General features: G+C 35.8%; 1 protein-coding gene and 1 long non-coding RNA gene across 7 annotated transcripts in view; both read right to left on the bottom strand.

The window, feature by feature from the left end:
- kuz (zinc-dependent metalloprotease kuz) overlaps positions 1-16,273 on the bottom strand; it is a 152,517-nt gene that overhangs the window by 34,244 nt on the left and 102,000 nt on the right. For all 5 annotated transcript variants that reach the window (XR_010438066.1, XR_010438065.1, XR_010438067.1 and 2 more), the window contains exons 4-5: positions 5,314-5,510; positions 4,723-5,242 (exon numbers count right to left, since the gene is read on the bottom strand). Coding sequence is in view for 2 of the 5 variants with exons in the window: in XM_064698273.1 (XP_064554343.1) it covers positions 4,723-5,242; positions 5,314-5,510 (717 nt within the window). In the remaining 3 variants the exon portion in view is untranslated. The remainder of the gene's footprint in view (positions 1-4,722; positions 5,243-5,313; positions 5,511-16,273) is intronic.
- Positions 14,601-15,427, bottom strand: LOC135439238 (uncharacterized). 2 transcript variants are annotated; one of them, XR_010438014.1, is made up of 4 exons: positions 15,297-15,427; positions 15,116-15,239; positions 14,738-15,011; positions 14,601-14,677 (listed from the first exon to the last, which is right to left on the bottom strand). It is a non-coding gene; the product is annotated as an uncharacterized LOC135439238 (long non-coding RNA). The 2 variants fall into 2 exon arrangements; XR_010438013.1 differs by having other exon boundaries at positions 14,738-15,239.

The raw sequence follows: 16,273 nt of genomic DNA on the forward strand, positions 1-16,273 counted from the left end.
GCAATAAATGGAGGAAGCTTTTTTAAATTTGTTTTAAATGAGTTAAGAACTGTCCAGATCAAAACGCTTGTTAAAACTGATTAAGAATATGCAATGTAATATATCATATTAAATTATATGCAATGTAATATATCATATTAAATTATAGTTTATTATTTTAAGTTATTATTAATGTATAATTTTTTATAATTATTATCAATTAATATTAAAGTTTTCTGCATTGTTAAAAGCTTTAAAAAAATTAATATGTAATATTTAGTATTTTCGTCGGATTTTAAAAGTTCAAATTATTTTGTAAAAATGTACTTAGCATTAGGATTAATTTTAGCTCTTGCTAGCATAGTCAATATTTACGCTACGTTTAACAACAAAATGTATACAACATGAAATTCGAATTAAATTTTAATTTCAGTTAACCAACTGGCGTTGCAAAACTGGCGTTGCTAATCGGTTGTTGACATTTATACGCCCATAGTTTTTGGGGCGTGGCAAGCGCCCATCTATGTATAAATAACCATAACGTGGAAAAGAAGTGCAATAAAACAAAGTGTCATAAATAAAATGAGCCGCATTGCATTAATGGCAGTTGCAGGCAACTGCATAAAGCTGCCACGGCCAATGCACTCGAGTAATAAAAGTAGGGAGCGAGCCCACAGGGGCCAGTCTTGGGGCGCCTGCAACGCGACCAACAATGTAGCAAAATAATGAGCGAGAGAGAGCGAGAGCGAGAGAGTGAGAGAGAAAGAGAGAGAGAGAGAGGGAGAGCGTGAGCGTGAGCAAGAGAAAGAACTGCCACTTGAGTTGCATTCTGTTCGGCTGTGCAAAAATTATATTACAACAATGTGTATAAATTGTGATTTCCATGCAGCATTCAAGTGGCAAGTGCAGACTGCAGTCCCATAATGGAGTCAGTGTGTGAAGTAAGTGTGCGAGCGCGCGAGTGTGTGTGTGTGTGTGTGAATTAACCCGTGGAGTGTGTGTGTGTGTGTGGGGGGAAGCGTCTTGTGTACGCTTCGCTACTTGCCAACTGACTGGCAGTGTGTCAAGCCCAAGTCCTGCACAGTTGAATTGGAAGGGGCTCTGTGGCAACATGCGTGTACTCGCTTGGTTGATTTCAACACACGCATTCAACACGACGCGCCGCACACAACCCAACAATGTAATCAAAGTGGGCGGCAAGTGGCGCCAGCCCCATTTCACTCTCTCTCGCTTTGGAGCAACTGCTCATTTCTAGCACAAAGCTTAATATGCTGCTAAATGGTATTAAATGGGGGAGAATGGATGGACGGACAGACGGGTCGAAAGGGTGCCAAAGGACTGCACTACATATTTGATAAGCTTGCAAGCGTAAACACCTCGACATAGTTTTCTTTTTATACCCTGTACCCATTCGAAATGCTTAAAAAGGGTATAAGCAAATTCAAAATGTATGTAACAGCCTGACGATATTATATCCGATCCAGTTTCATATACTTGATGTAGATGCCCATGTCAGAAAATAAACAAATGTCAGAAAATAAATACACAAGGTTTTAAATTTGGCATAGTTGTATGCAACACGTAGATCGATAAATAAATCGATATATGGGCGGTCATATTACATATAATAAAAAACATAAACACATTCGCATATCTCGAGGTTTATAAGAGCTACAGATACTCAGTATGTAAGTTCTTAAGTAGTTTACACATATCACGTAAATGTTATTTTTCTGATACCTAATCGTTGCACAAGATATTGATGCCATTTGTGTTTTTATATCAATATATATGAATGTGTTCACCGACTGTTTACTGGGTAATACAGAATCGAGCACTCACTACACCAACTCCTACTTGTTTTTTTTCTTATACTTTGTTGCGTGCGTGCCTGCCGAGAGTAGCTAATAAAGTTGGACAGTTTAAGACGCTGGTGGAATGGCTGGGCAGCAATTAAGCCATAAAAGGCACTAAAAACTGGGTAAGTTACTGGCGGGGTAAAAAGTTGCGCTTTCAGTTGCTGTGTGTCAACAAGTGAAGCATGGCAACAGCGCACTTTGCACTAATCGAACTTTATGTGCTGCTCTTTGGGCTAAGATCCATGAACTTTTAACGCACTTCGGTATACTTTCGTGCACTTTTTGCCTTGTTTCAGCTTTGGCCACAAGTTTTTCATAATAAATTAGAAAACCTTTAAAGTGAAACCCCTTAAAAGTAGTAAAAACTTTCAGAGTGTAGACAATGCAAGTTTATTAAGCGAAATTATTTATTGATATATTTTTATTTCACTTGTGGAAAAATTCAACATTAATTGGAAGTTAAACAGCGATGTTACATACTTACAAATATTTGAACAATTTTACTGTTGTGCCCTTAATCGCAATGCAAATTGGCAACAGCGCACTTAATTATACAAACAAATTTTAATTGCATTAAATTCATTGAATTCTAATATACACATGTCATACTAAATTGTTGTGACACCCTTCATTAGCTAACAAATTCTCCATTTTAAGTGCCATTTTATTTGTATGTTTTAATGTGGATCAAATATGGCGCTGTTGCCATACTTCACTATTTGTTAAATAGCTGAAAACATTGCCAGAAATTAAAATACTGTTGTTAAGCACTCGATATAAGCACTAGTACTATTTGACAACTAAGCGTATATTAAATAATAAACTATTTCCAAAATAATTGCATTGGTGTTGCCCCACTTCATTTGACACTGTTGGCACACTTCACTTGTGGTCAATTAAGTGGCAACGCTTTATAAATTCAGCCCGCAGAGCTCTATTATTAATTCGATATTTCAATTCACATGACAGTTATAACAAGACTTTTAATTAGGATGATTTATGCTGGGGATTTAAAACATTTTGACATATTATTTCAAGCTGTTGTCTAAACACACACAAAATATGCTAAATAGCCGCGCGCAACCAAAACGGGACTAATTAAATGTAACACATTTCTCCTACACTCGCACACCCACACTCTCACACAGAAAAGTAAGTTAAACAATCAGTTAGAATCAGTGTAAAGTGCATCAATCAAATGCAACAAACGGCAACAAATGTCGCCCAACTAACAACAATTTGAGACCGGCTAAAATGTAAGTGGCTTTTGTGTAAGCTCATTAAAATGATTACACCCAAATGTACGCACACGCACACGGCACGCCCACAAAATTACACACACACGCATACGGATGCACACTCACATACATAACTTTACTAAATGCGCCCGCGACAATAGTTGTATTCATTGTTGTTGTTGCTGTCTGTCAAATTGCATGCAATTTTTGCAACAAATTCCCGCGAGCATTAGGGGCATTCCCTCGCACATCTGCCCCACTGCCTCTTGTTGTAGTTATTTAGTTATGCATTAGATTTGTTTTTTATTTCATTTTCTATTTGCCACGTTGCAGCTCTTTTGTTGCAACAACTACGTTATTTTTTTTTTGTTGAAGGCGGGCCACGCTTTCGTCGTGAACGTCTACACTTGTAAGGGAAGCTGTTGTTGTTTGCACAATGACAACAACGATGTTGCATGCACAATGGTCACATGTTGCAGCAACTTTCATTGCCAGTGTCATTGTTGCCGCTATGTTGCCACTGCTTACGTATTTGTGTGTATCAACTGTGCCTCAGTTTGCTGCAGAGTTGCATAAAAGCGTGGACCATTCAAGTGGCAAAGGGTTTCTTCTTCTTTTTTTTTTTTGCATACATGACTGCTTTGTTACATGCCGCTGCAGCTGACGTTTCCAGGGGATATGTTAACAACAACGTTGCCAAATTTCAAATAAAAGATATAAATATGTTTTTCCTTAGTGCTTAAGTTAATAAGTTACTAAATATAAAAACTATACAAAAAATCCTTAAATGTCATTTAAGAACTTTTTTCCTGTTTTCCCGTTTCAGTATGTTGAGTATGTTGAGCGTATGTTCAGTATTCAAGTTGTCAGGTATTTTAGAAAATATTATAATAATATTATTTGGCAACTTTTAAATATACCGCCGAAATTTAAGCAATGTTGCCAAACTTCAATCTGAATGAAATAACGTCCCTATCGCTTAATTGGAAATAAGTTATTTCATTATTTATATATATTCTGCACCTACAAAATGCTTCATAAATGCTACGTCCATAAATAGAGCTTATTCTGCCTGCAGCTAGCAGTAAAGTCGTAGACATATTCTAAGTTAAGGTTTAAATAGATTAAAGTTTTATTTTTTCATATTTTTTCGCGTTATTAGCATACAACTTAGACGCATTATATCTTCTTCTTTTTTTATAATAATAAAAGGCTTTTAGAACTCCTTTGACTTAATCCCACTTATGTTTTTAACAATCCCTAGATATTTTTATACTTTTCAGCACTGTTGCCAAACTTCAGTTGGTTAACCAAAGCACATAACGCTATTTATATAGCCTTCGCCTTTGACAATTTGACAACTTGAGTCCCACTTACTGGGACGATGTACACCCGAAAATTATTAGCAAGCACTTGGGACAGACGCAACTCAACTGTCAAAACTGAAGTGAAATGTTATCAAACACTTTCAAGGTTGACTCGAACAAAAAAAAAAAACGAACGAATGAAGTCTTAACTTGACACGGCATATAAATCATATGACAACGCTTTTCATATTTTGCTTGTGGTGTCGTTTCTGTACCTAATAATAAACGTGCAAATTTTTCACTTCAAGAAAATTGTTTGGATTTTCGCTTGTGACTTACCTTCGCGCACATTCTCGTAGGCATCCTCAACGTGTGACTCCTTATAGATAATGGAGTGAAAATCAACTTCGTCCTGGGCACCTGCAGCGTTTTTATCCCCATCCACAGACTCATTTGTTGTGGTCGTCGGTGAAAACATTGTCGTTGATTCTGGCTGCTCGGAAGTGCTGCGTGGGTACATTGGGAATGCGCTTGTAGATGTGGTTTCAGCATTTTTATTTATGAACTTTTCTGTTTTATTATCAATGGCAGTTTTTTTGTTGTCTAGTGTGCTGGTGGACCCCGTTGTCGTCGAGGACAATGCAGTTGCGGTGGTCGTCGTCGCCGTCGCCGTCGTGCGATTTGTGGGAAAATAATGTTTGGCATGTTCAACATAATAGGCATCACGTTCCGTTATAATTTTACCCTCGAATACCCCATTGTGTATGGAACCAAATACATAACTATTACGATCCCCTATCACTTCGCCCTCATAGATATGATCCGTTGAGACATCAATGGGGCCGTTGCTATCATAAAACTGTTTGTGTTAACAAATGAATACAGATTATTATATTGAATTAATTAAGGTAATATGTTTATAATACTCACGTCTAACTTATCACTAAATGTATTTAAATCACGTTTTAATCTAAGATGGAAGTCTCTTCCATGTGCTGCAAACTTTAAATGTACAAAATGATCTTTGGTCACCGATCGACGCGCTCTATTGTGACTAGCTCTAATGTGCTCATGATCATAGTTGAGTGTTTCATAGTGGGATATGTATTCATTGAGTCGTTCACGACCTGTAAATAGCAAAGAGCGAAAATAAATATATAATTAGTTAAAGGAATTGATATAAAGTTTTTTATCATAGTTTAAAACATTAAGATAATTGTATATTCTTTTAAGTTGGCTTTAGAACAAGAATACTAAAGAATTTAAAATTAATTTTGTATTTCCTTAATTGTTTTATAAACTAATTTAGATATAAGTATTAGTCTCATGGAATATGTACTTTAGAAATTACTAAAGTTTTATATATGTTGAATCAACTGCAGAGACTTTAAAAAGTCAGTTTTAGGCTCCGAAAAATTTACTGAAATAAAAGTATTTGTGAAATATTTATCTACTTATTTTCAATTAGATATTCCATAAAAACAACATTTAATTGATTAAAAAATGCTCTAATAAAAATAAATAAAATATCTATTACGATCGAATTTGTTTTTTAAAATATGTTCAAACAATTTTAAAACAAGGAAATCATTTTCAAAAGCCCCTTTAGACATTTTATTACTTTAAGCCGTAGTCACATTTGTTACCATAACCTCTTCACATATGATATTGTGTTTTTTTTAGGTACACAATTCCTGATTGCTTCACAAGCAGTTAAGGTGTTAGTCTACCAATCAGTATTTTATATGCTTTCAACCTAGCAGAGTCTCATATATATATATATATATTTATATATATATAGGTAGCTGGCACATAACACTCCATTAGGCAATCTGGCACGCCCACACTTAAGCCAGCGAACGGGCAACAACCAACAGGCAGAACCAAACTGCGCACAAGTAATGCATTTATGAGTGTATGTGTTCGTAGGTGTGCGCGTGTGTGTGTTTGTAAATGCATTAAAAATGTTGCACAAGCTGCAAAGCAGATATATGTCTCTCTCTGTGTGTATGTGTGTGTGTTGTTGGCTTGGGTTCTGCCATTTCTGGTTTGGTTTCCAGTCCATCTGCCAAAATAAATATGTTTGTGTCAGGGACAAGCTCCACTTTGGCACTTTTACACTTGCACTTCAAGTTCGACAGGCCACGCCCACAAAAGTGAACGAGTGCTGCTGCAGGGCGACATTGAGAGTAACTGCAAAAGTAAAATGCATTACAAGAAAATGCATTGCATACGCACAGGCGCCGCACACACATACAGGCACACATACAGTCAGCAAAACAAGAGCCAAGGCTAGAAGCACAGACATAGCCAGAGCCAGAGCCAGGGCCAGCACCGGCAAGAGGTTGGTTTGAGGTCCGTTGGCCCACTTTTACAGCCATTAAATGCTATGAAACGTTAAAAGTATTAAGCGAATCAGCAAACGAAGCGCACAAAACAGAAGCTCAAATAGCAATGAAATGCAGCAAACGTGAGGCATTTCGAACGATTTTTGCTGTTGTTGTTGTTGTTGTTGCTGCTGCTTCTGCTGTGGGTGTTCCGTTCAATGTTGTTGCAATTTCCAGTGTGCCCGTTGCGTTTGTCGTGTATTTTTAAAATGTGGCCAGGGCCGGAGGGGAATGCGGGGGTGTTGCAGCAAGCAGCATCCAGCGTTGACGTTGTTTTTCAATTTCCGGCCTTCAATTAATTTGAAATTGCGGCTAGCCGATTTGAGCTGGGATTCAGTGCAATTGGAATTGGGTTTACGCCAAGATTTATCGTTGAATGCTGATGATTCTTATGCAATTCTTATAGACAGCTACTTTGTCAAATGAAACAGAACTTCGAACATAGTAGAAAATGTGAGACTAGATACCACATGAAAAGTGTGTAGTTTTAATGAACTGTTTAATCAATTTTTAAAAATTAATTTAAATTTTTGACTTTTTATTTTCATATGGCATTTGTAAATATTTCTCTTTTGTCCATAAATTTCTTTACCATTTCTGCATATTTAATGATTATTTTTATAATTATGGACAAATACATTTGTAAGATGTTTTCTTTTCACTTTAAAGCCTTTGATGATTGCCTAGGGAAATAGACTGCCAACAAATAATATTAAAACGATTTCTATTTAATTAATACTTTGTTGTTTATTACGCATTTGTATCTGTTGGGATCCGCCACAAAAGCCACAAATTCACTAAAAATGGCAGCCGAAACGAACTAAGTAGAGAACCTAATCCGCATGCCGCATGCCGCAAATATTTGCTGGCAATCTAATAGTGGTGCCTCAACTGGGCCACAGATCCAAGAACCACATCAAATTATCGGCAAGGATTAGCAAAGTAAATACAAATGAAAAATAGACACAAGCCGACAGCTGGGAAAACCGATTGAAATACCAGAAGAGCAGACAAAATTCAATAGGAAAACTCAACGAAGGGTATCACAGCAATAACAACAACAACAAAAACAATTATAAAAACAACTACAACAATTTGCTCATCAAGCCAAAAAGTTTGGGAACATTCAAACCAAAGCAGAATCTAAGAGCAGAAGGTTAATTGCGTTCAAAAAACCGCAAAAATCGATAGGAAAATGAATATAACGTCAGAATAGCTGCGGTCAACACAGATACAGAACACAACTATATATATACAGAACACATAAAGACACAGATACAAGTGTAGAGTCTGTCTGGGTTGTATATACGCAGAGAAAAGAAAGAATGGTGAATATGCATCTGCCAAGAGTAGGGAATTTTAATTACTTAAAATGCGACAAAATAATGAAAAATACGCAAAAAGCATGCAGGATGGTCGGGAAATTTTTTGGAAGGGTGGCGATGGCATGTGAAATGTGGGCGCCGCTCAAAATGAATGCCAGCAAAATGGAGGATAATTTCCTTAGAGAAAAAAACGTTAAAGCAAACAGCCAACGGTCTTAAGAGAGGTAATTAAACAGAATGCTTGAGCAAACTATAGAACTATAATTCTTTGTTTGTAATACCCTGCTGTTACCGGTAAAAACTTTTGAATCGGGTATAATTATTGCCCCCGATTAAAAAAATAATTTATATTCGTCAGCTGGAATCAAGTAAACAGTTGAACATAACTTAATTATGTTAATTATTGATCATTGAGAACCAATTAACATGTTTATTCGTTACCAATGTCAACAATCAGTAAGTTAATCAACAACAACTGATAAAAGGAGAAAATATCGACCTGTAATTGAGTCGCAAAAAAAAAACAATGTTGCAATAAAGTTGAACATAAATTTAAAAAAATATACGCTGACTTAACAACAGACTATTCAAAAGACTTTGGAAATTATGGGAATCAGGGAAGAGCGGGAGAGACTTGATATTTCCACAGTTTCAGCAATGAATTATTATAGATATGTCCGAGACAAGATATTAATTCCAAAAACTTTTAAGAAATTCCGAGAATTCCGACAATTCTATTTTCCACTATGGTACGGCTAAAATATCAACCTAAATTTAAAAACCTTACACTAGACTGGGACTTGAACCTAGGATCACTTTGACAACTCGTCTAACAAAGATTGCCCAACCGTTTACTTTACTCAATTGACATCATTAAAAATCGAAATAAATTAGTTACTGGCCTTATAAATGAGAGGTGAGGATTATTTAAGTACGATCAGAAATTCAAATACTAATCATTATCCATTCAGAATAACGTCGATCTGATTAAGTAAACTTTAGTACTCTCTGTTTATTTTCAATTCAGTTCGTAAGCTTGATATATGTATATTGAAATCAAAATGAAATCATAACTGTAACACGTTTCATTTACTTAATTTAAGAAATTTAAAATGTTTTTCCAATCGTCAATAAGCTGTCTCAGCATTGCATATATTATAAGTTATGATAACTGAAACTCAACCTGAACTTAGATACTCGAAACATGCGAGTCAGTGCCACAAGTGAAACCATTTATCAAATGAACTTTGGAGCTTGCCCAAAAAGAATATGTATCTTATCTCAGCTGCTAGCTGAAACTCGCGCTTGCAGCCTGTTGCCTGCTTCCTTCGGTGTGCTGGCCCATTTTTTATTTTTTCGGCTAGCTTGTGGCAAGCAGCTGCACATTTGGCCCACATAAGAAACGAGCTGAAAACGACTTTCGCTATTAGCTGCTGCGAGGGGGAAAAGAAGAAAGAAAAAATTGAATACGGCAAAGCGTTTGACCAACACCGGAGCCAAGCAAATGAAAAACAACTGCAAATAGCCAAGGCCCGACAATTGCCCGACTTTTACGGAAAACAACTTTTCTTTTTTTTATCATTTCTCTCAATTCTTACCCTCTCTTTCTCTTTCTCTCGCTTTCATTTGTCTCTGGTTTGAGCTCATCGATAACACAGAAAAAGTATTATGAAGAAACCAGTTTGGCAGAGATCTCGCCTTGAATTGGCAAAACTGGTGGACGCTTCTCTCTTCTGCTCTTTCTAGACTCAAATTAGTTGCTTTGGGCGCCGGCTGCTGAACAGTTGATTGAAAAATGTTCAATCAGCTGCCGCTGTCGCCCACAAAAAACCATTCTCTGTGCATTCTAATGGGCTTGCGTGGGAAATGCGCTCGAGAGCGCATCTTCGAGCACATTAAACACACTATATAGTCTTGTCGGACTGGGGCGATAAAGGTAGATACATTTTCATATACGTATTTGGATTAAATTCAAATAAATTATATCATACACTTATTTTATTAACTTTTTTGAATTTGTATTAAATTTTCAACTAAATTAAACATGTTTCTTAATATAATTTGTCTATTAATTTATTTTCTGTATACGATACGTTTTGATTTTTCAATATATTTTTACCAAACCCAGACACTATATATGGCTATCTCTAAAACATTTTATCGCATTAACACCTGATTAGATTCTATTGCTACTATAGTAAAAATCGATTAAAAATTGAGTTATATCAAGGAACATCAAACTTTCCACCTTAACAACTCGAAACCAAATCGGACCATATTCTCATTTAAAAATAAGATACGATTTTAGTTTTCAGTATATTCAGGAATACTTCTGTTACTCATATAGAATAAACAGCCCAGAATGTTTTATATAAAATCCAAAATATGAATATTAAGACGTATATTTTCCAAGCGTGTTTAATTTTCGGCATACCGAACTTAACTTTTCTTTCTGGTCGATTTTCTTCTATTTTTTCTTCTCTCACTTAAATTCCATTAACCCAAAATTCTTGATATGTCTTGTCCAATCGATCCACGTCGTTTTGTGTCAGGCCAAACGAGCGTTTAATGCGACCACATCGAGAGTGGAAAATTCGTTCGATGTCCGCGTTTATTCATTTTTAACTGCATGTGTCATATACTCAGCATCCACAACTTCTGGCCAGCCCCCTTCATGCTTCCCCTTAAATGCTCAATGATGATTCAATTTGGTTGCAGTAGCTCGCACAAAATGGGCTTAAATGCGCTCAAGTTGAATATTTTAAGCTGTTGGTCAGCGTTTTGGGTGGTTATATGCTCATTTTGATTGATAGGCTTAAGTCGGTTTGTGTGCATGTATGTGTGTGTGTGTGTGTTTGTGTGTGTGTGTGTGTGCAATTTCGTTAAGCTGATTTCACTTTGAGCGCTGCCTGTTTTGTTGCTGCACTTTTCCAGTACGCCACGTTTTAGATAAGACTTTCCCCCCAGAAAATCCTGACGTCGGGCATGCATTGAGATTCGTTTTTGCTTGGGCTTCAACAGTCTGAAGTTGATGGATGATGTGGGCACTGGCTTTGCTATTCGTTTATATTGCCTGCTTTTTGGCAATTTAAAACTGTTTTTGTGCTTTTCAATTTTTGATGTATTTCTAATATGATTACAATTTTGTGTGTTCTGTGAGTAAAAGAAAGTAGCAGCTTTTCTGTCGTTGTACGTTAAATACGTTGAGAGCTAAAAATACTCTTGGTACTTGGAAAAGGCTAGAAATATATATATGTCAAGCTATTGAAACACGTTTTTTATTAAATGTATTTATATTATTGGTTATTATTAATCACTTAAATAAATTATTAATAAATTTTTAAGTATTATGGAAATAATAAACGAATGTGCCACACGAGAGAATTATAATAAGATTAAAGAGCAAGCTCCAGAATACGAGCGTAAGCAAAATCTATTTACTCCAAAATCGTTGAGCTTAGTCCTAAACTTAATTTAAATGTACACAACTTTTGAAGATACTTATGCGAATTTCGCTTAAAACTTAACAAGCAGTTTCACCTGTTTGCTGCAAGCAAAGCAAAACTCAAAGTTTTGCACAAAAGATTTTTTCTTCGTTTTATTGCAAATTTTCAGAACCTTATAAGACTTACGTCAGGTCAGTTGACAGACCCCTAGCATAAACAAAGGACAGATTCACCCGCCCCACGACTCGGAAACTTTTAGCGCTAACGAAATGTTGGTTAGAATGCGGTTAAGGGGCGGATTGACCGCAGCCGCAGCGAAGTAAGCGTCGTAGCAGCGATGAAAACCGCACGAAGGGATGTCAAATAAAATCCTAGAAAAATGCAATAAATCACGTACCGCTGCAATCATTTTATCAGCGCCAAGCTTCTTAAAAAATAAACTTGGCTGAGAAAAAAAGCAGCTAAAAGGGGCAGTAGGAAATGATCAAAAATAAATAAAAAAAACAGTAAATTAAAAATAATTTACTTTGTACTTGCAAATAATTAGAAAATGAATTCAACCTTAAAACTTTTTGAATTTGTGCGGTTTTTAGTCCGAATTTTCTTGAGCATAAAACTCCGTTTGTCTGGCATTTGGCTTATAATTTTCATTCCATCTTTTTTTGGGATTTTGTATTTTTCCTTTTTCTTTTTGATTTCAATTGCGGTTTATTTTCGATTTCGTTTTTATGCTGCGCAGCGATTTAAATTTGTTATTGTTGGATTTATATTTTTTTATCAGCAAAAGCTACGGAAAACATCCAATCAGATGAAAAATTTCCTTCAAGTTCACCATTTCGTGGAATGAAAATGAATCAATTGATTGCTCCGTTTTCTTTTCCATGCTTATATTTATTTCATTTCTTATATTTTTTTTATTTTTTCAGCATGAGCCGATTTACATGTAAATTGATGGGGCTGCCGACTTAACGCACGTGCCCAGTAATTGGCGTACTTTTGGAAAGGGCTTGCAGCGCGAGGGGCGCATTAAATTGGAAGGAAAACTTTTAAATAAATAAAGGGTGCCCATTCGGTGATTTATTACAAGCTCTTGTAAAAACAAAATTAATATTCTTGTAACTACACAGAATATTAATTATTAAATAATTATATATTATTTGGAAAAACAGTCAAAACAGTTCAAAAAACGCATGCATATTTTTTTACCAACTTTTTATATTATCAAAGAGTAATTTCGCTCTTATTTGCGTAGACAACATTAAAACTATGAAACGAATGGAAGTGGAAGTAAACTGAAGTTAAAAACAGAAGTTTCGATTCCGTCAGAACGCACAATCTACCAACACACTTACATATTGCTTTGTACAACATTTGAAAATGATGTGTAAAGTCTCCTCACTACAAAACATGTTGTTGGGAGGATTTTCAATTTTTAATATGGCCTTGCACTAAACTAGCAAATTGTGTGCAGGAAAATCACATGTTGACATTGTTTGCACTTCAGAGTGTGCTCCATATAAAAGTTCACAGTCACAATAGAAACACAACAGCACAACACCTAAACGGAAAAGGTAACAGCAAGGATGCGCGCGCGTGTGTGTTTGTGTGTGTGTGTGTGGAGTGCATAATTTGAAAAACCTCCTTGAAAAGCGAAAAGCAAGCAAATTGCAAAGTCACCAAGGCCCAAAGATGTAAGGAACTGACAAAAGACTTGTATGTACCACACGCTGATATTCTTACATATATGTATGTGTGCATGTGTATGCACATATATGTGGCTGGGAGTCTGTTATTTTATTTTGTATGGAAATATTTTCCACTTTCGCAGAAATGCTTTCAACCTCGTCAAGAGCCTGTAGTACTTGTACTGATTTAACTTTTATTTTCCCTTTTTGTCCATAATTTCTCTCTCACTCTCTCTTTCTCTCTGTCTGTTTTTCCCTCTTTCTCTTTCTCTCCCAAAGCGCATTAAGTCTTTAGCTTAAAGGCAACAGCAACAATCCAAGCAAACAAACAAACAGGCAGCTGTAATAGCAGCAATTACAACAGCAAAGCATTGCATTCACATAGGCGCGCAAATAGGCACATACATATACATGTATGTATATATATATACACACACACACACACACACACACGAACACTCTCAAAAACATGACCAAAGACAAAGGCACATTAGCAGCTGCTGCTGCTCCTGCTCCTGCTATTGTGGGCGTCTCCCCAACTCGTTCTTGGTAGTTCAACAGCCTAGTTTAAGCATGGTTAAAAAAGTGGGAGGGGGGTCGGCAGAGTTAGCCCCAAACTAATGCAACATCAAGTAGCCCTCACATGTTATGTGTTTAAGGGGCGGTGTTGCTGCTTTTAGCTGCCCAATTCGTACGCTGCTTAAATATAAAATCCGATGGCAAATGCCTTAGGTGCAGCACAGCTGCCGGGCTATATGTACATACAGACAACAACTCCCAAGTCAGAGGCTTAGAGTTCAGTTTAAACTTACGATAACGAGTAAAGCGTAATCTCAACAATGAAATCTCGTATTTTGCATTTTCAAAATTATTATCAGTGTTTAAGACGTCAATGGAGCAGCAGCCAGGCGAGCTATTAAACAATTACCTCACCCCCACGTCAATGATAATCATTTTAATTTGGCTGTTATTATTATACCCTCGTAAAGGATGTTATTTGTTTTTGTTATTAAATAGAATAGGAAATATCCGACCCTTGATAAATCCGTCTTTTTGTTTCTATGAGAAATTATCCCTCAGTCTTAAAGATATCGTTGTACGAAAGATCGGACGTAAGGCACATTGTTTAATGGAGAACTTTTCTTCAAGATGATTGACCTTACTCAGCACTTATTAGTTTTATTGTTTTATTTACATACAAGCCGAATCTTATCAACATCGTACCAAGATCAACTCTACAAGAGTATTTAATATTCTTATTTTTAATCGTATTAAGCCTAAAGTTATTGATTTTATTAAAAACAAGCATTGTTTTAAAAACTCAAAGAATATAAGATTTAAGAAGACTTTGGCCTTCATCATTTGGCTGAACTTAAGAGGTTTCAGTTGCCATGAATTCCAACCTATTCTTTTCCCAGTGATCCCAACATCTTCCGATGTGTATCGTCCATCTACAAAAAAAAATTATAGATAAGCTGGTGTTAAAATTAGATCATTTCGGAACTGTTCACCAGTTATAACAGTCAGAAAACCACCATCCAGACTCGTAAATACGGCCAGTTACCCGTAGCCTCATCATTGTCGCATTAAAGAGACTATAGACATCGCTTCACACTCTGAGAGTTTTGATTCAAGTTGTTTGATCTTGGCAACATTAGATTCATTATTTTTTTGCTTCGATCGCGATATCTTTAATTCTTCATCTTTTTCATTGATTAGGGAATCTGCCGAATTAACTTTGGATTGCAAATTAGTTATAAGAACATCATTTGAGACGAGTTGTTTCTGTAACAGTGCAATATTGCTTTTATACGAGGTGGTCAAGTCGATTTGATGAGTTAGTTGAAGGTCCAAATTTAATATAACCGCCTTTTGCTCATTGATTTTACTCTCTAAATCTAGGAATTGTTCTTCCTTTGCTCGTATAGAGGCTGCGTAGCTAAGAAGCGGTTTAACCACTTTATAGCAGTAGGTTCCGCACTCCGAATCCTTCTCTCTCGAATCCCTTGTGCACTGCGTTTAACTTTAAATTAGAATCCAAATAATTGACATTACATTTGAGACACCAACCGAGTCATTTGTCGATACTCCGTTTGATTGAACTAGTAAGGGCATTAATAAAAGTGCCCATTGCTTAAAATATATTCCCATTTTCAGCTAATTAATTCGAGATTTGCAACCGTTGCTCAGCGTTAGAAATCATAAACTGACTGAGACCTGTTTGCGAATCAAGCCAAGAAAACCTTTTTGATTGTTCCCAGTACATATATGCATTCAAGTCGTAAAAATCATTGCGTCAATAAAAATAATCATCGAATTTAGATGACATTATTATTATCAGCTCAATATTTTTGACCGCTTCTTTCGGTATATTTCTAAAATATTAATTTTAAAATGTTCAAAAGTCAAAGCTTATCAATGTTTTTGCTGTGTTGGGTAGCTTAAACAATTTTTTCATATTATTCTTTATTGATGTATAATATGAAACAGAGCATCATATTATCTATAAGCTTAAAAAATGTTTGATGTTAAGTCTATATTTATACCCTGAACCCATTAAAATGGGTAAAAAGGGTACAATGTATTTGTGCAAATGTATGTAACAGACAGAAGAAAGCATCTCCGACCCCATAAAGTATATATATTCTTGATCAGCATCAATAGTCGAGTCTGATCTAGCCATGTCCGTCAATCTGTCCGAATGTATTGATATATTGATATCCCATTTTTTTTTTAGCAAATCTTATTATTTTAAGAGCTAGAGTCACCAATCTTGATAAGTTGCTTCTAGAATAGTATATATATATATATTAAGTATCTTTCATTTTATAGCTATGGCCACCTCCCCGCTGCCACCACGAAGCTATAAATCAAATTAATAAAGCAACATGTTTTGCCCACAAATTCAAGCCACAATTTTAATGCAAGTGACTTTTTGAGAATTTACAAATATTCTATTGTACAATAAGATTTACTGTTGAAAAGGTCATCAAGATCGGTTAAGAAACACAGAAGTTATTAAAGAAAACGTGTTTTGGCTGGCCTCG

This window comes from Drosophila montana, unplaced genomic scaffold, assembly GCF_035044405.1.
Source record: "Drosophila montana isolate Dmon_TW-CO22-7 unplaced genomic scaffold, ASM3504440v1 contig_402_1, whole genome shotgun sequence".
NCBI classification, from domain to species: Eukaryota; Metazoa; Arthropoda; class Insecta; order Diptera; family Drosophilidae; genus Drosophila; species Drosophila montana.